This window comes from Myotis daubentonii, chromosome 13, assembly GCF_963259705.1.
Source record: "Myotis daubentonii chromosome 13, mMyoDau2.1, whole genome shotgun sequence".
NCBI classification, from domain to species: domain Eukaryota; kingdom Metazoa; phylum Chordata; class Mammalia; order Chiroptera; family Vespertilionidae; genus Myotis; species Myotis daubentonii.
Genome location: NC_081852.1, coordinates 41,566,619 through 41,586,605, shown reverse-complemented (window position 1 = coordinate 41,586,605; position 19,987 = coordinate 41,566,619). Strand labels below are relative to the sequence as shown.

The following is a 19,987-nucleotide window of genomic DNA, read 5'->3' as shown; positions in this document are numbered from 1 at the left end:
ATGTGGCTTAGAAGCGAAGACCTGTGCACTAGGAGTGCTCACCGCTATGGGAGTCACAGCTACCGGGCTTCTCAGGGAACAGAGATATAATGTGTGTAATGCACGTATGCACTTACTTATTTGATCAATTCCCCTGTGGTACCAAACTCCTAATTCTGCTACCACACCCTCCGCTGGGTGAGGATACTCTCCTGACACTACTTGGGCTACAATACTCACACCAGGCCACCCCTCCTTGTGGATGCCCCCCTTACCCTGCTGAGGCCCAGGTACTCCCTGCCAGACTGCCCCACGTATGGACACCGTTTTGCCTCTGATACTCCACCCTGGGGCGCCCATCTTACCCTGTTCGGCCTCTGCTCCGCAGGCCAAGGTGCCACCCTCATGTGGCCACTCTCGTCAGCACGGGTGGACTTTATCTCCCCAAACTGAGCAGCTTTTCCCACTTGTTCTTGTAGGTGCCCGCCTCACCTCTGCTGGATTGTGATCCCAGGCCTGACTGCCTGTCCATGAGGGCGACCTCTTCCCTCTCCTTGACTCTAAGTCCGATTGCAAGGCAGCCGCATCCTCTGTACCAATACCCTCCTCTCCCCACTCAAGCTGTGACACCCCAATAAATAAACAACAAATAAGTAAATCTCAACCATAAAAACAAAGAAATTTAAAATGGATATACAATCGTTTCTCTCTCATTCATATTTCTCTCTCTCCCTCTCCTTTCCTCTCTGTCTCTAAGAAAACAATTAAAAATAGATTTAAAAAAATTTTCCCTGGCCAGTGTGTCTCAGTTGGTTGAGCATTGAGATCACCAGTTCAAATTCTGGTCAGGGCACATGCCCAGGTTGTGGGCTCGATTCTCAGTAGGGGAGTGCAAGAGGCAGCTGATCAATGTCTCTCTCTCTCTCTTTTTCTCTCTCTTCCTTGCTCCTTCTCTCCCTCTCTTCCTCACTCCCTCCCTCCCTCTCTCCCATTTCCTCTCTCTCTAGAAATTCAATACAAATGTATGTAAAATGGACATAAGCCATGAAAGGACAATTCACAAAGAAATAAAAGCACAGGGAGCACATGCAGAAGTGATCAGCACTACCCCAGAGGGACACTAATGAAAAGACTGAGATACCATTCGCACTTGTGAAAAAGACTACATTATTTTTTTTTATTTTTTTTGAATGTTCTTGCTTCTTAGAGATATTTCTCTTTTTTTCTTTTTTAAAATCTTTATTGTTCAGATTATTACATTTGTTCCTCTTTTTTCCCCCCATAACTCCCCTCCACCCAGTTCCCACCCCACCCTCCTCCATCACTCCCCACCCACTGTCCTCATCCATAGTTGCACGATTTTTGTCCAGTCTCTTCCCGAATCCCCCTCACCACTTTCCCCCACAAGAATAGCCAGTCCACTCCCTTTCTATGCCCCTGATTCTATTATAATCACCAGTTCATTCTGTTCATCAGATTATTCACTTGATTTTCAGATTCACTTGTTGATAGATGTGTATTTGTTGTTCATAATTTGTATCTTTACCTTTTTCTTCTTCCTCTTCTTAAAGGATACCTTTCAGCATTTCATATAATACTGGTTTGGTGGTGATGAACTCCTTTAGCTTTTCCTTATCTGTGAAGCTCTTTATCTGACCTTCAATTAAAAAGACTACATTTTAAAAGACTGAAAACAACAGGAATAGGCAAAGATATGAAGAAGCTATAGCTCCCATAGTCTGCAGGGGAGAATGTAAAAAACAATCACACCCACTTTGGAAAGGATGGGTGAACTGGACATCTCTGTGCCATTTGGGGACCACGGGATAAGCGGCAGACAGACAACAGAAGCATCTGCCTCCTGGGCTCGTGGGGCCAGCTGGCCTGACCATCCTGGGCAACCCAGGAGGGCAGGTTCTGGGGCTTAGGATTCAGCACCAGCTCCCCCTCTGAGCTTCAGTTTCCACATTTGTGCACAAGGCTCCCAGCCTCCCAGGACAGAGTCCCCTTTCTTGGATTGTGAGCTTGGCATGCATGACCCTCAAAACCTCCCAGGAGAGTGGCTTTTCGATTGTGGTTTAAGCTGCACGTGAAGGACATTTGGCAGAATCCACAGAGCTCACTGGACATGCTCAGGGAAAAGGAAACTAGCCAGCCTGCATGCAGTCCATGCGATGTTCGTATTAAGCATTCCCGTTTTCAGAGCTCTAGAACATTCTGTGCTAAAATTTCTGATTTTCATTGTTCTCACTTCTTTGTGTTCCTTTTCAATTTCTAACATCTTTAGCTGTAGTATTCTTTGATTCATTTTCACATGCTTGTCATTAGTGTTCTTAAAGTATTAAATGGTATGAATTGTCTTCATTGAATAATGTTATCTTTTTATCTGACATGTTATTAGTGTATCCACTGTTAGTATTTTTAAAGGATTGTGCAATATTGACGTTGGTAACTTCTTTGATCCAAAGTTTATTGGGGAAGAGTTCAAAATTTCCCAAGCAGTTTGGAAATTTACATCACATTTTGTTTTTAATTATTCTCAAACTAGAGGCCCGGTGCACAAAAATTTGTGCACTCGGGGGGGAGGGGGGTCCCTCAGCCCGGCTTGTGCCCTCTCGCAGTCTGGGACCCCTCGGGAGATAATGACCTGCTGGCATAGGCCTGCTCCTGGGTGGCAGAGGGCAGGCCTAATCCCTAGGTACAGCCCCTGGTCGGGCTCAGAGCAGGGCCGATTGGGGAATTGGGGCGCTGCCCCCTGTCATGCACAGAGCAGGGCGGATTGGGAGGTTGTGATGCCACCCTCAGTCACGCTCAGGGTAGGGCCGATTGGGGGGTTGGGGTACCGTCTCCTGTCACACTCAAGGCAGGGTTGATGGGGAGGTTGCAGTGCCACCCCGTCATGCACAGAGCAGGGCCGATCAGGGGGTTGGGGAGCTCCCCCCTGTCACACACACAGCAGGGCCCATCAGGGGGTTGGGGAGCTTCCCCCTGTCATGCACAGAGCAGGGCGGATCAGGGGGTTGGGGCGCCGCCCTCTATCACCCACAGAGCAGGGCCGATCAGGGGGTTGGGGCGCCGCCACTGTCACACTCAGGGCAGGGCCGATGGGGAGGTTATGGCTCTACCCCATCACACACAGAGCAGGGCCAGTGGGGTGGGGGGGTGGGGGCGCCGCACCCTGTCACACACAGAGCCGCAGGGCGATCAGGAGGTTGGGGAGCTCCCCCCTATCAGGCACAGAGCAGGGCCGATCAGGGGGTTGGGGTGCCTTCCCCTGTCAGGAACAGAGCAGGGCCGATAGGGAGGTTGTGGCCCCGCCCCGTCACACACAGAGCAACAGGGCGATCAGGGGGTTTGGGCGCTGCCCCCTGTCATGCTGATCCCGGTGCCGGGAGACCTCGTGGCTCCACTGATCCCGGTGCTGGGAGGCATATTACCCTTTTACTATATAGAATAGAGGCCTGGTGCATGGGTGGGGGCCATCTGGTTTGCCCTGAAGGGTGTCCCGGATCAGGGTGGGGGTCCCCACTGGGGTGCCTGGCCAGCCTGGATGAGGGGATGATGGCTGTTTGCAGCTGGTCACACACCCTTCAGGGTAGGGGTCCCCACTGGGGTGCCTGGCCAGTCTGGGTGAGGGGCTGAGGGCTGTTTTCAGGCTGGGACTGAAGCTCCCAGCTGCTCCTTTTTCTCTCTCTCTTTTTTTTTTATTCTGGGCCAGCTTTAGCTCTGACGCTCCAGCTCTTAGGCCTCCGCTCCTGAAAGCAGGTATCTGGTTTGTTTAGGTTCTACAATCGAAACTCTGTATCAACTCCAGGTCTGAGATCCCGGCTAGCTGAAAGCTGGTTTCTGGGGTTTTGTGTAGCTTCTGTTTTTGTAACTATGTTTCAAACTGCCAGCTCAGAGGCCTGCAGTGGCAGGCGGGGAACGTTGGAGTCCTCCATCACTGAAGCAAGCAAGCCTCATGTTAGTTTCAAGCTGCCTGGCTGCCGGCCGCCATCTTGGCTGGCAGTTAATTTGCATATCTCGCTGATTAGCCAATGGGAAGGGTAGCGGTCGTATGCCAATTACCATGTTTCTCTTTTATTAGATAGGATGGGATTATAGGAAATTATCTCTATTACGCCATAAACTTTTCTTCAAAACATTAGGATCCTTTGTAGTCCAAAATGCTAAATTTTATTTTATTTTCCTTTAAATTTGTTATTATTTTTATTTAAATTCTTTATTTTATTTATTTATTTTTTAAGGCAATTAAATAACGTTTATTTCATTAGAGAACAAAATCAGCAGCATCACAGCCTGAGCCCTAACCCATCCCAGCCCCTCAGCCCCCACGCTTCTGCCTAATGTCGATAATGGGGGCTGCGGGATCTGGACCTTGAGCGCCTTCGGGAAGAGCTGTACATTTTTTCACCATTTTAAATTTCATCACTCCTCTATTCTACTTTGACAGGGGTTTTAACCACCTGCTGAGTCAGCAGAACACTAAGTGTGAATCTCCAGGAAGAGCAAATGATGGCTTTCTCTCCTTCCTTCACTCATTTATGTATTCCTCCCACAAACATGGGCCCCTAATCCTGACCAGGCTCTGTCCTGGTTTCTGGTCACTCACCCCTATTTAGTAAGCACAGATGTTAAAAGAAGGGGTGTGACCACACATGGGCAATGAGGAGGGGTGGTCATTCCAGGCTGAGAATAATGTGCACGGAGTAATTGGTGGCCTTCTGGGACCACAGAGAGCAAAGTATAAGTAGAGAAAAGAAAACACCAAGGGCAGGGTAAAGGGTGTGTGAGTTCTTTAATGCTTTGGTGCTGTCCACACAACCCTCCGTGGCTTGGTCTGCCCAGTTACCTGTCACAGGAGTGATTCTGGGCATCCAGCTGGGAAGTGTACTTGCAGGAATCACAGAATGAGACACCAAGTCTCACTGTCCCTGGATTTCATAGGAGATGGTGATATTAGAATTTATCAGGCATTCAGAAGAAGAGGGAGGAGGAGGGGGGGGGGGGAAGAGGAGGAGGAGGAGGAGGAGGAGGGGGAGGAGGAGGAGGAGGAGGGGGAGGGGAAGAAGAAAGAGGAAGAAGTAGTTGCTTCATCCTGTGGGGAAAAAGGATGCAAATGCAGAAGTGTCTGGTGACCTGGACATGTTCAACCCTATGACAAGGTACATCATGTGCACTGTAGTAAAACATCTGGGAAAAGGAAAGCCTCAATATTCAGACTAAGAACAGTTGATGTCTGTTCCTGGAAGATGAAACCAATTCCATCAAAACAAAGTGGAAGAAATTAAAACGATGGTGGGCAACTGGAAAAAGGCTCCGGGTTCCAGTGAGCACTGGGGCCTGAGTGGAGAGTTTGGTTGCTCCTGCAGAATGCTGGCTCAAGACCAAAGTCCTGACAGCTTCCCTGGAGGAAGGGGACATGTAATAACCTGGAATCAAAGGATGAAGACGATGTTGACCCATCAAAGTACCCAGAAGTTCACAGAGGGATGCTCCAAATTCAAATGCAACATAACAAGAAGAATCCATCCCACACCAACATGGCTGGAAAAGAGAAAAAAAGCCCATCATGATGTCCAGACTGAGGAAGCCTCGATCGAAGGGGCAGATCCAGGACTTGAGAAGGAAGGGAATGAAATGACTGAGCCTTATCAACAGAGACAAGCACAGCGAGCACAGCAGTTTGGACTTACTGTCGTGGCAGACTGTGACTTGGCAGCAAGAGGTGGGAAGTCCTGATGAACCTTGGAACTGATGAGATGAAGACCCACAGAAAACAATTCAAAAGTCTCAAGGAAAAGCTGGGAAGAACCTTTTCATCATAGAGGCAGGTTTCTGGAACTAAAGCCTTGTAAGAGTTCAGGAAGAAACACAAGGAAACTTCAGCGGCAGAGAAGAGGTTGCAAAGAAAAACCTAATTAGGATTAAACTTGAGTTTTTACAAGTAATTTATTCTTTTGCTTTTTTCAAAATTCTTTTTTAAAATTCTTCATTGTTGAAAGTTTTACATATGTCTCCTATTTTCCCCCATTGACCTCTACCCCCCACCTTTTCCTGCCCCCCGGCACATGCCCCCACCCTCCTACTGTCTGTGTCCATTGGTCATGCTCATATGCACAGATACAAGTCATTTGTTTGATCTCTTACTATACTTCCTCGCTCCCCAACCCTCCCTGCCTTCCCTCTGAGATTTTTCAGTCTGTTTGATGTTTCTATGTCTCGGGATCTATTTTTGTTCATCAGTTTATGTTGTTCATTATATTTTACAAATGAGTGAGATCATGTGATATTTATCTTTCTCTGACTGGATTATTCACTTAGCATAATGCTCTCCAGGTCTATCCATGCTGTTGCAAATGGTATGAGTTCTTTCTTTCTTTTTTATTTTTTACAGCAGCATAGTATTCCATTGTGTAGATGTACCACCATTTTTAATCCACTCATCTGCTGATGGGCCATTAGGCTGTTTCCAAATCTTAGCTATTGTAAATTGTGCTGCTATGAACATAGAGGTGCATATATTCTTTCTGATTGGGGTTTCTGATTTCTTGGGATATATTCCTAGAAGTGGGATTATTGGGTCAAATGGGAGTTCCATTTTTAATTTTTTGAGGAAACTCCATACTATTTTCCACAGTGGCTGCACCAGTCTGCATTCCCACCTGCAGAGTACTAGGATTCCCTTTTGAGTTAAATGCTAAGTTTGTTTTCTTTTATCCATTACAGTGGGGCCTTGACTTACAAGTTTAATTCATTCCATGATGGAGCTCATAACTCAAATTACTCGTATGTCAAATCACTGTGACGTTCGCTGCGCCAACTAGCGGTGGAGTATCTGAAGCTGGCTCATAACCCAAATTTTTTTGAGCTTGCAACTCGAAGCAAAAAATCGGCCAAGAGACGGCTCGTATCTCAAAAAAACTCGTTAGTCAGGACACTCGTAAGTCAAGGCCCCACTGTATTGTTTTTTATAAATACTAGAGCCCTGATGCACGAAATTCAGGCAAGTGTAGGCCTTCTTCCCACCAGCTGCTGGCACTGGCTTCCCTCTGGCACCTGGGACCCGGGCTTCCCTCTGGCGGCTGGCACTGGCTTCCCTCTGGCACCTGGGACCCAGGCTTCCCACCAGCTGCTGGCACTGGCTTCCCTCTGGCACCTGGGACCTGGGCTTCCCTCTGGCAGCTGGCAAGCACCCGGGATCTGGGCTTCCCTTGCAGCCCTGGCTTCGTCTGGAAGAATGTCCGGTCTAATTAGCATATTACACTTTTATTATTATAGATTAAAACCATAATTTTCCTAAAAATTGAGTCTAAATCTGTAACACATTTTATGATAGTGTATTTAAAATTTTTTTAATATATTTCTTTATTGATTTCAGAGAGGAAGGGAGAGGGAGATAGAGTTAGAAACATCAATGATGAAAGAGAATCATTGATTGGCTGCCTCCTGCACTCCCCCTACTGGGGATCGAGCCAACCTCCTGCGATCCCTTCCCAGTGTCTGCGTAGTGAGTGGGGTCCCTCCGGCAGGTGGGGTCCTTCAGCCTGGCCTGCGGGGATCAGGCCAAAACGGGCTCTCTGAAATCCCCCGAGGAGTCCCAGAGTGCGAGAGGACACTCTGCAAAGTTGCTATCGTACAGGGTGTGGAACAGAAATGCAAATGTGCAGTAAACCAGATTTGGGGCCGACAGTGCCCCAGCAACAACATAACTCATGGATAAAGGTGGAATTGCATGGACCCAAGAGGAATTGGGCTCCCTCCTCTCTGGTTTCAGGGTGCATCACCCAAGAACAGCTGCTATCAAGTCACTGCAGCTCGGCAGCTCCTATATCAATGGTTCTCAATCTTCCTAATGCTGAGACCCTTGAATAGAATTCCTCATGTTGTGGTGACCCCCAACCATAAAATTATTTTCATTGCTACTTCATAACTGTAATTTTGCTACTGTTATGAATCGTAATGTAAATATCTGATATGCAAGATGTATTTTCATTGTTACAAATGGAACATAATTAAAGTGTAGTGATTAATCACAAAAACAATATGTAATTATATATGTTTTCATATGGTCTGAGGGGTCGCGACCCACAGGTTGAGAACCACTGTCCTACATTGAGTGTCTGCCCCCTAGTGGTCAGTGCATGTCATAGCTACCAGTCAGACAAACAGTGTATTAGCCTTTTATATATATAGACAGATAAATGTATTACTGGATTTTCAATATAAAATCTTATTTTTAAATTAAAAGTCTTTCAATTAGTGAGTTAGCACATATGCATTTTTTTTCAGTTATGGTTATACTAGAGGCCCGGTGCATGAAATTCGTGCATGGAAAAGGGGGGTGACTCAGCCAGGCCTGCACCTTCTCGCAATCTGGGATCTTTTGGGGGATGTCTGACTGCCGGACATTCCCCTGTGGATCGGACTAAACTGACAGTTTGATATCCCTCTCACAATCCGGGACCGCTGGCTCCTAATTGCTCGACTGCCTGCCTGATCACCCCGAACCACTCATCTGCCTACCTAATTGCCCCTAACCACTCACCGGCCTACCTGATCACCCCTAACTGCTCACTGTGGGTTGGAGCCAGCTGGGGCAAGGGGCCATTCTGGTCTCTGGTCATTCTGCTGGTTCCGTCATTTCTGTTGCTGGGCTTTTATTATATATGGATTTTAAGAATTCTGCCATTTCATTTCATATTTTTAATTGACTTTAATCTTTTTGAGCTTTATACTTTTCTCCTCCTTATTGACCAAAAATGTGGGTCTACGTTTGGCAAACATTCTGAGGCCATCTGTGCAGAAGGATTATTTATGTTCTACCATTTGACAACTTGTCTAAATATAACATTTTAGATGAAAGCCATTTTCTTTTCGAATATTACTATTACCCTCTTGAACCTAGTTTTTAAAAGTCTGGTATCAATCTTATTCTTATTCCTTTGTAGGTGATCTCTTCCTCTTTGAAAATTGTTGGACTTCTCTTTACCTTCGGTATTCTTAAAATTCACCATGAGTCTGGTTTGGAGTTTCTTCTTATCTCTCGTTGTGTACTCTTTTGAGTCCTTACATTCTTGGAAGTGTATCTTCATTCTTTATTCAAATATTTTTCCTGTTTTAATTTTCTCTTTACTCCTGGGACTATTATTCAGATGTTGGTGCTTTTACTTCCATCCATCATGTCTCTTCAACTTTAAAAAATATATATCTTATCTCTTTAATCTTGCCTGCTGATTTCTGGAAGTTTTTCAATCTGATCCTACCAATCAAAAGACAGTCCAAGATGACATTGTTGAAATAGATCTAGCAATACATTTACTATAAGACATTACATTAAAAAAGATTTAAAGATGACACACAAAAGCGGGAATGATGTGCCAGGCAAATGTGAAGTGAAAGAATGCTAACGTAGCAATATTAATAATTGGAAAAATAGAATTCATATGAAAAGTGTTCCTGGGGACATATTACATATTGACAAAAGGAATACATATGTCTCTAACAATATAGTTCCAAAACATTGAAAGCCCAAGCTAAGATTGTTGAATCTGCAACTATCATCAGATATTTTAACATATATTTCTCAGAAAATAATTAAGCAGAGCAAACAGTTGAAAAATAAGCAAATATTTAGATTTTCATAGTATTTAGTCAACAGGAACATATTGCAGAGAAATTTATCCTCAACAATCAGAAAATATACATTCTCTTCAAGTACAAATGGAAATACTTACACAACTGACTATGTGCTAGGCCACAAAGAAAGTACCAATATATTCTAAAAAGTTAACATCATGCAAATGATGTTCTCTGGCTATAACAAAATACAGGGAGAAGGCAATAATAAAGGAAACTTTAAAAAAATTCATACCTGCAAACTAAATATACAAAGGAACCCCTGGGTGAAAGAGGAAATCATAAAAGTTAGAAAACAGAATTAAATAACAGTGAAAACACTACCTGCCAAAATTTGAGATATAGCTAAAACAGTATTGAGACAAAATTACATCAATAAATACTGTTATAAAACAATAAACACAGAAAAAAAGCACTGAAGATGTTGCTTGTTTTATTTTTTTTCAGATAGCCTACGTTTATTTTTAATTTTTATTAAAAAAATTTTTTATTGGCCAGTTTGGCTCAGTGGATAAAGTGTCGGCCTGTGTACTGAAGGGTCCTAGGTTTGATTCTGGTCAAGGGCACATGCCCCTGTTGCGGGCTCGATTCCCCAGTGGGGGGTGTGCAGGAGGCAGCCAACCAATGATTCTTGCTCATCATTGATGTTTCTCTCTCTCTCCCCCTCTCCCTTCTTGTAGGGAGCAGCTATAGGGTTAAGCCTTGGACTAACCTGTTGGCAAAGCCACAAACCAGTCCCAGCTTAGAGGGCACAGCCCTCTTAGCATAATTAAGCTTGACCTTATGACTCTCCCTAGATCTTGTCTGGGTAGCTAATGGGCTGAAGGAGGTGGAGCATGTGCTGCCAAAACAAATGAAACTCACAAGAACATTGTAACTATGCTTACCACTACCTTGTTTACCTCTGGCTATAAAATAAAGGCTCAGCTTGCTGTCTGGATCCTTCTCTGTGGCCTTAGCCAGGCACAGCTTATTCTCATTGTCTTTTCTGTATCCTTCGCCACCCTGCACCCCTCTCGGGCTAACCGAACCTTTGGCTGTGCTGGCATGGCACACCTTCCTTTCTGAAATCAATAAAACTATATTTAAAAAATCTTTATTGTTGAGAGTATTACATTTGTCCCCCTTTTTCCCTACACTGCCCCCCTCCATCCTGTTCCAACCCCAACCTAGGCCTTCACCCCCCACCCCTATCTTTGTCCATAGGTAAGATATTTGGTTAATCCCTTCCAATTCTCCCTCCCCCCTTCTCTCTGAGAGTTGTCAGTCTGTTCCATGCCTCTGATTCGATTTTATTCACCAATTTATTTTGTTCATTAGATTTATTTATTTTGATTTTTAGATTCAGTTGCTGACATTTATTTGCTGCATTTTATTGTTCATATTTTTATCTCTTCTTCTTAAAGAATACCCTTCAGCATTTCATGTAATACTGGTTTGGCGGTGATGAACTCCTTTAGCTTTTTCTTGTTTGTGAAGCTCTTTATCTGACCTTCAATTCTAAATGATAGCTTTGCTGGGTAATGTTGGTTGTAGATTCTTGATATCCATCACTTTGAATATTTCTTTTTTTTTTTCACTTTGAATATTTCTTGCCACTCCCTTCTGGCCTCCAAAGTTTCTGTTGAGAAATCAGCTGACAGTTGTATGGGTGCTCCCTTGTAGGTAACTACCTGCTTTTCTCTTGCTACTTTTAAGATTCTGTCTTTAGCCCTTGACATTTTAATTATGTGTCTTGGTGTGGGCCTCTTTGAGTTCCTGTTGTCTGGGACTCTGTGCTTCCTGGACATGTGTTTCTTTCACCAGGTATGGGAAGTTTTCTGTCATTATTTCTTCAAATAGGTTTTCAACATCTTACTCTCTCTCATCTCCTTCTGGCATTCACATAATACAAATGTTGATATGCTTGAAGTTGTCCCAGAGGCTCCTTGCTCTATCTTCCTATTTCTGGATTTTTTTTTTTTTCATTTTGCTCTTCTAATTGGGTGTTTTTTGCTTCCTCATCATTGATTTGATTCTTGGACTTCTCAACTTTAATGTTGAATCCCTGTAAATTATGTTAGTGTACGCTTTTTTTCTGACTGGTCCTTTTCCATGTCTTTGACTTTCTCACTAAGATCCTCAATTAACCTTATAACCAGTGTTTTGAACTCTGTATCCTAGTTTGCTTGCTTCCATTTGTGACATGTTTCTTTGTTTCCCCATCTTGGCTGCTTCCCGGTGTTTGTTTCTACATATTGGATAGAGCTGCTATGTCTCCTGAAATTGGTTGAGTGGACTTGTGTAGTAGGTGTGCTATAGGCCCAGTGGCTTAGCCTTCCCCGTTATGAGCTGGGCACACTAGGTGCGCCTCTCTGTGGGCTGTGTACACAGTCTCGTAGTTGAGACTTGATTGCTGTTGGTGTCACTTAGAGGAATTGACCTCCAGGCCAATTGCCTGTGAGGCCCAGCTACAACTACAGTGGGAGAGCTGCTGTCAAGAGACATTTCTATGGAGCAGAACTTGCTTCAGTGGGGCTTTGGTGCTGAATCTGCCCCTTGAGTGTGTCACTTATGGATGTGTAGCGTTGTAATCTGGTATTATCTGATGCTGTCCACTGGGTGCACTGGCTCTTGGGTCTCCAGGGAGGTGCAAAGCCAGCCACTGCCTGTGGCCACCTGGCGGCAGCTACAAAGAGATCTGCAGATTCCTCCTATTTGTATCAGGTTAGAAAGTGCCCAGGCGAGATCCATCTGTAAAGCAAAGCAGGCTGGTGATGGTGCTAGGTCTTAGGCCTTTTATTGACAGGTTTGGGGCTCAGAGGAAGTGGGAACTTGTTAGTTCAGTTCACGTGCAGGCCCTTTAAGAGGAATAGCTGGGTCACCAGCAGCCTCCTTGTCACTGAGCCCCAATCCTTGCTGGTTTTTAAAGCCCGTAATTAAGGAGACTTCTTTCCAGCTCTGGGAGCCTGGTGTAGGATGGGACCCCTTGCTCCTCACAGGCAGCCTTCACAGAGACTATCCCTCTAGATAAAAAAAGTAGCATACACATGCCTGGCCAGTGTGGGTCAGTGGTTGAGCATGGACCCATGAACTAGGACAGTGGTCAGCAAACCGCAGCTCGTGAGCCACATGCAGCTCTCTGGCCCCTTGAGTGTGGCTCTTCCACAAAATACCAGGTGTGGGCGTGCACGTAGTGCAATTGAAACTTCGTGGCCTATGCGCAGAAGTCGGTATTTTGTGGAAGAGCCACACTCAAGGGGCCAAAGACCCTCATGTGCCTCACGAGCCGCAGTTTGCTGAGCCCCACTTTGCCACTGAACTATGTCATATGCCTTGGTTGCGGGCTTGATCCCCAGTTGGGACATGTAGGAGGCAGCAAATCAATGATTCTCATTATTGATGTTTCTCTCTCCCTTAAAATAAAAAAAGCGGCACATGTGGGTGCTTTTCCACCTCTCCTACTACCCTGTGCTTCCTTTTTTACTTCTCTAGTTGTAAGACTTCCACTCAGCCAGCTTTCAGGCAGTTCTGATGGTTGTCCTATATTTTAGTTATAATTTTGATTGTTTCTGGGAAGGGGGCAAGTATAGGTGTTTACCTACACCACCATCTTGGTTCTCTGTAGTTTTATAGGACAAAATTTGTATGCTTAAAAATTTCTTTACTGTTCCTTCACCTTTAAGTATTATAGATGCTCTAATTCTAGGTTGGAATTTGTTTTGCTCAAGCCCATTGGAAATTTGCTGTTTTATTTCACTGTTAAAACATCTGGTAACTGATCTTCGTTCCTTTGTTGGTAATCTAGTTTTAGCCTTTGTTACCTGTAATGTACCCAGGTTAGTTTTCATCTTTTCTGTATAGCACTTGGTAAACTAATCCACTATGAGGTCTTTCATTTTTCCTTAATTCTAGGAGTATTTATCCAGTGTGTACACTTAGTTCTTGTTAATTCATTCTTGTCTCATGTTCCCAACACGCTTAGTGAACAAATCAGATTAAGAACAAACAGGTACTCAATTTTGTGATTTTGAGGCTGGATAAGATTAAATATAAGAAATACGGGGAAATACCAAGTAAAATGAGGTCATAGAGGTCACTGGAATGGGTCCAGGGGGGAAAAGAGGAAAAGGAGAAAAAAGAAAAAGTGCACATAGAAAACATTTCATGGAGTTTGTTATAAAAGAAAGGAGGTGCTTCTTTGGTTCTAGCTAGGACACACAATATGTCCACAGTAATAAGAAAGGATGATACATGGGCAGATACTGACAGACTTATAGAGATGCAGTGGTGGCAACCTTCAAAAGTTCTTTTCTGATTGTTTTTATCTTACTGTCAACATGGGCAAGGTACAAAGGTAGTTTAGAGATGTGAAGACAGAGGTGAACCTACTATCCCATCCTCACTTGGGAGAGTAAAGACTTAGAACTACTAAGCAACCATGGTTCTGTAATTGGTAAAAATTTTGGTTTGGTTTTTTTTTTTAAAAAAAAGCCCACAAAAACCTGCTCTGTAGTCTGTTCTTTTAATATTTTCTCAAAACAGGGTTTCTCTGGGATTCCTAATCCCACTACCTTAAGATAGAGATAATCTGATCTGATCTACGTTTAAAGATACATGGCAGCAATAACATTCTCCCATGAAATAATCTACACAGTAATGTATGGTTCAGGGAGCATTCAAGATTCCTCTTCCTCATAGCCTGATATACAGACAGGGTCATAAACTATTACATTATGCTCCTCTATTAAGAATCTTGCATTATTTATATTCCTAGAGCTTATTTTCTCTCTGATACTACTCCCATCCCCAATTACTATAGATTTTAAGGGTCCCATCACTCTTTGTTCTATTCTTTTGAATGATATATTGCAACCTCCAGTTTCAGGTCGCTGATCAAGACCCTACATTATATTCCAGAGCCTCCTCTGCATTAACCCAATAGCAGTTGAAATCTTTGTATGGCATATATGTATAATCTTAATGATGGAAACCAAGTCAGGTAAATAATGAATCACATTGCATGTCAAGACTCTTGCTATTTCACCTGAGCCATTCTTTCTGAAAAAATAATTTAATGAGATCATCTGAAAATGAATATTTATTTGGTAAACATTTTATAGAAACAGACCCTAAAATCAAACAATTTCTTAAACGGACAGCACAATCCCAATCTTTCCCCCATTAAAAGCCTACTCCACAAATGAAGTACCAAAAGCCCAGAAACTGTATTGCTGAAGAGGGGAAACGAGGGAGAAAGACATTGAACTTCCATAGGAAGACTGTATTGCCTCTGGCAGTGGTTAAGTACACAGCAGGCTGTACCCAAGGGCACTACTGAGTCTGAAAACTTAACTGGAAATCTAAACTTAATACTTCTTTGTTCTTAATAAGGCTCAGAAAATTACTGCTTATCAATTATGCAATGTTACATTATGTAAACTGATATAAATCAAAAAGTTAAGTAGGCATTCTGCATTTTAACACCAATATAGGTAAATCTGTAGATGTAAATAAGAATTTAAAGATATTCTTTAGCTCAAATTTAAAACAAACATTCAGAACTGGAATCTTCAGAGTTTTCTAATATCTTGAAAATTCCCATCTTCTCTTTAATTGGTCCTGAGGCATTCATTTGATCTAAGAGAAAAATATTAGAACAAGTATTTATTCTTTAAAACATGTTAAGAACCTAGAGGAATATTTAAAAAGATGTCCAATATGTTGCTATCAGATGTGAGGCACCTGTTGAAAAATTTGAAACACATAGAAATATGGGCCCCTTTATTCTTAATCAGAATTAAGGTTACTATTTTCTTATTACAAATAGAACAGGACTCCAGGGGACACACAACACAAACTGAAACATTAGTTTGCTAATTAAAGTAACTTCTGCTAAATTTAAGATATCCAGAGAAATAAACAGAATATCTATTTGAATTGTGTCCTCAGAGATGTATTTTAAAAAGTGCCCTAACTGGTTTGGCTCAGTGAATAGAGCGTTGGAATGTGGACTGGAAGGTCCCGGGTTGGATTCCATCAAGGGCACATACTCAGGTTGTGGGCTCAATTTCCAGTAGGAGGTGTGTAGGAGGCAGCTGATTGATGATTCTCATCATTAATATTTCTCTCTCCCTTCCTCTCTGAAATTGATAAAAACACATTAAAAAATAATTCTAGCTAATAAAGAAATGGCAGGGGGAAAAAACCCCAGTTTTGCCATCCTTAAGGAATATAGGTTCAAAATCATCATCAGCAATGGATGCTAAAACCATTAGGTTAAAGAAAAGGTTGACAGAAAACCACAGACTGAATCTGCTCATCAATGTATGCTCATTGAAAATAAACTCATATTATGTGCCTCCTGGTATGATTTAAAATAGAACAAAGAAAGCACTGGTATTCCTAAGATATGGAACCTGGATGCAATTACTCATACAGAACTCTTTACATAAGCTATTTACCACTTTACAGAAAATATGGAGACTGAAAAAAAGTCGTGAGGACAGCCCAGAGGGTGCGGGGGGAAATTAGCCCATTTCAGAATATAGGTCATTTTTATAGAATAAATAACAGTTTCTCCAACAAATTAGTGGCATTAAAAAAACAAAAGCGAGGAGGGTGTGATAGAAATAATGGGACATAACAATCAATGAAATTTTGGATCCTGATTCAAACTGTAAAAAGATTTGAGACAACTGAGGAAATCTGAGTATGGGTTGGATATTAGTGCCAATTCTCTTAAATGTAATAATGACATAATGGCTATGTTTGAGAACATGTTCTTCTTAGTAAATGATGCATGAGAAAGATAGGGTAAAACATCATAATTTAAAGATTCTGACAAAGAATAGCAATGAGAGTGTTATGAACTATTGAGGATGAATGAATTATATATAGAGCCACATTATACTATTCTCTCTGGTTATGTGTATGTTTTAAAGTTTCCATGAAAATAAAAGCATAAAAGATATTTACCAATGAGATCACTTCGATCTAACAACAATTCTAGATCTTCATCGCTGATGACCTTCTCTCTTGATCCTTTTACTTCCCTATAATAGAAAGCAAAATTTTTTATTTATACGATAAATCAAAACCATGAATTACATTTTTCTCACAACAACAACAAATCGTACCTCTCATAATCTCTAGATTTTAACAATTCCATCAATTCCTTAGGGTCTAGGAAACTCTTAGATGGATTTAATCCAGATCGACCACCTTTGAAATGATCTAGAAAAAGTATTCAAGAAATTCAAAATTGTTTTTAAAACCAAAAATACATCACAAAGCAATTAGAGTGGCTTACATTAAAAAAGACGAGACCAAATGTTGGTAAAAAAGAAAAGCAGCCGAAATTCTTGGGAAAAGTTTGATCGTTTCCTATAGGTAAATGTATACCCATCCTAAGACCCAGAACAAATAAATGCATATGTCCACAAATACCTGTACAAATATCAGATTTTTTTTTTAAAAGAGAATATATCTTTATGACCTTGGGGTAGGCAATGAGTTTGTGTTTTTTTAAAAAAATATATTTTATTGATTTTTTACAGAGAGAAAGGGAGAGGGATAGAGAGTTAGAAACATCAATCAGCTGCCTCCTGCGTACCCCCACTGGGGATGTACCTGCAACCAAGGTACATGCCCTTGACCGGAATCGAACCTGGGACTCTTCAGTCCACAGGCCGACACTCTAGCCCAGCCGTGGGCAAACTACGGCCTGCGGGCTGGATCTGGCCCGTGGAGCCAAAAGAGCGGAGGGTTCTCTTGCTCTCCCCTCCGCTCCTTCACCAGCAGCAGTGTTAACATGGCAACGTCGGGAAACACGGCCGCAGCTCCTTCTTCTGAGTCCAGTTTAAGAACCCATTGTGGCCCTCGAGTCAAAAAGTTTGCCCACCCCTGCTCTCGCCACTGAGCCAAAGTGGTCAGGGCGGCAATGAGTTTTTTTTAATATACTTTTATGGATTTCATAGAGGAAGGGAGAGGGAGATAGAAACATCAATGATGAGAATTATTGATTGGCTGCCTCCTGGGATGCCCCCTACTGGGGCTTGAGCCCACAACCCAGGCACGTGCCCATGACCACAATCAAACCTGGGACCCTTCAGTCCGCAGGCCAACGCTCTCCCCGAGCCAAACCAGCTAGGGCCAAACATCTGATTTTTATGAATAAGAATCTACATCTGTAAATAACTCAAACACCAATCAACTGAAAAATGGATAAATGAACTATTCAGAAATCATTTAAACAAATACCAGACTTCTAATACACACACAACACAGATGATTTTCAAAATATTATGTTGAGCAAAAGTAGGTAGATAAAGAACATACATAGACAAAGGATGCAGTAGGAAACCTACTTGAACATGGAAATGTCAGAGACTTTGACCTAGACTAGAGCACTGGCCGGCAAACTGTGGCCCCTTGAGTGTGGCTCTTCCACAAAATACCACGTGTGGGTGCGCACGTACAGTGCAATTGAAATTTCGTGGCCACACCCAAGGGACCAAAGAGCCACATGTGGCTTGTGTGCCACAGTTTGCCGGCCACTGGACTATAGGATTGCTACGAGTATATAAAAGTCAAAATTCATTACTGTAGCCGAAACCGGTTTGGCTCAGTGGATAGAGCGTCGGCCTGCGGACTGAAAGGTCCCAGGTTCGATTCCGGTCAAGGGCATGTACCTGGGTTGCGGGCACATCCCCAGTAGGAGATGTGCAGGAGGCAGCTGATCGATGTTTCTCTCTCATCGATGTTTCTAACTCTCTATCTCTCTCCCTTCCTCTCTGTAAAAAATCAATAAAATATATTTTAAAAAAAAATTCATTACTGTATATTCAAACTCTGTATGTATATTATACCTCAATAAAACACTGTCAATACTTATTAAACTAATTTCAAATCATTTAAATTTTAATCTTTCAATGTACTGAAAACAGAACTTAGGGAAATAAAACTATAAACTTTACTAAATTCCCATCAAATTCCTAAAGCAGCACAGGCAAAAATTTAATTTGTACAAAATCTTAAGTGAGAACTTAACTGTATTTGCAAGTAGGAAAGTAGCATAATATAAACTGACAGTAATTTTCAACATTTCTTTAGGCTTCACAACTAACAGGTAATTTTCTACTTTTCTTAAGGTAGCCATCAAGTCATTTATTCAAAGATAATTTTATATTGAATGAAAGAATTTATCCAAGGAATCTCAAGGAACAGAACAAAGAATGCCAATGTCTCACTAACTTCATTTTCCCTACTCCTCAAAATCTTTTCTAGATTAAAAAACACTTTTTAAAAATACTATAATCAAAAGTATGAAAAGGGCATGGTGGCCGAAACCGGTTTGGCTCAGTGGATAGAGCGTCGGTCTGCGGGCTGAAGGGTCCCAGGTTCGATTCCGGTCAAGGGCATGTACCTGGGTTGCGGGCACATCCCCGGTGGGGCTGTGCAGGAGGCAGCTGATCGATGTTTCTCTCATCGATGTTTCTAACTCTCTATCTCTCTTCCTTCCTCTCTGTAAAAAATCAATAAAATATATTTAAAAAAAAAAAAAAAAGAAAAGGGCATGGTGGAGTCAAATATTTTTTGAACTAGTAGTTCAACAAAGTAAATTGATTTCTTTATAGCACTACTTCAATATACTTTTAACATCCTAGAATTTAGTATATTAAACTTGCAAGAAAAGGCCAGGAAGTTTTCTTAATCCTTTTGACAAACAAAGCTCTTATCAAGAATTAAGTATCAATGCTCGGCTGATGTGATCCACGAACCAGGAGGTCAGGGCACATGCCCAGGTTGCTGGCTCGATCCTCTGTAAGGGGTAGCGGGAATCAATGATTCTCTCATCATTGATATTTCTCTCTCTGAAATCAAAACAAATTTAAAAGAAAAAAATAAAAAGAATAAGCATCAACATCATTTCAAATCCCTGTGACATATTTCAGATAGGCACTTTGAAATTATCCCTTTGTTCCTCATCTAGAAACTCACTAATGTTTTCCTTTTACGTCTATGGTCATGAACTTAGGTCTTTACAGCTTTAAATTTCCTTCTGCCTGTTTAATAAATCCTGCACTAACCAAGCTCACTCATTTCTTTTACAAAGAAAATAACACAAATCCACAACACACAACAACTGAAGCAAAAAATACTAGAAAGTGGCATTTACTTTTGTGGATGATCAACTTCTCCAATTTTCTTTTAGCAGCTGCTCTTTCCACAATTTTCTGATCAACAGTGTTTGCTGTAACAAGACGATATACAACAACTGGCTTTGTCTGACCAATTCTATGACATCTATCCTGGGCCTGAAGATCAGACTGGGGGTTCTTAAAGAAAAATAACATCGAAAAATGTAAGGGTGATATTATTTAAATTT

The 19,987-nt window shown here is 42.2% G+C and overlaps 1 protein-coding gene across 6 annotated transcripts in view; it reads right to left on the bottom strand.

The window, feature by feature from the left end:
* Positions 1 to 14,680: 14,680 nt before the first annotated feature.
* The window catches only part of HELLS (helicase, lymphoid specific), a 43,471-nt gene continuing 38,164 nt past the window's right edge, over positions 14,681 to 19,987 (bottom strand). For 4 of the 6 annotated variants that reach the window (XM_059660844.1, XM_059660845.1, XM_059660846.1 and 1 more), the window contains 4 exons: positions 19,778 to 19,937; positions 16,737 to 16,833; positions 16,576 to 16,652; positions 14,681 to 15,237 (listed from right to left, as the gene is read on the bottom strand). In XM_059660844.1, coding sequence (XP_059516827.1) covers positions 15,143 to 15,237; positions 16,576 to 16,652; positions 16,737 to 16,833; positions 19,778 to 19,937 — 429 coding nt within the window. In that variant the 3' untranslated portion in view covers positions 14,681 to 15,142. Of the gene's footprint in view, positions 15,238 to 16,575; positions 16,653 to 16,736; positions 16,834 to 19,269; positions 19,473 to 19,777; positions 19,938 to 19,987 lie in introns of those variants that run through there. The other 2 variants (XR_009448228.1, XM_059660848.1) reach the window with 2 other exon arrangements.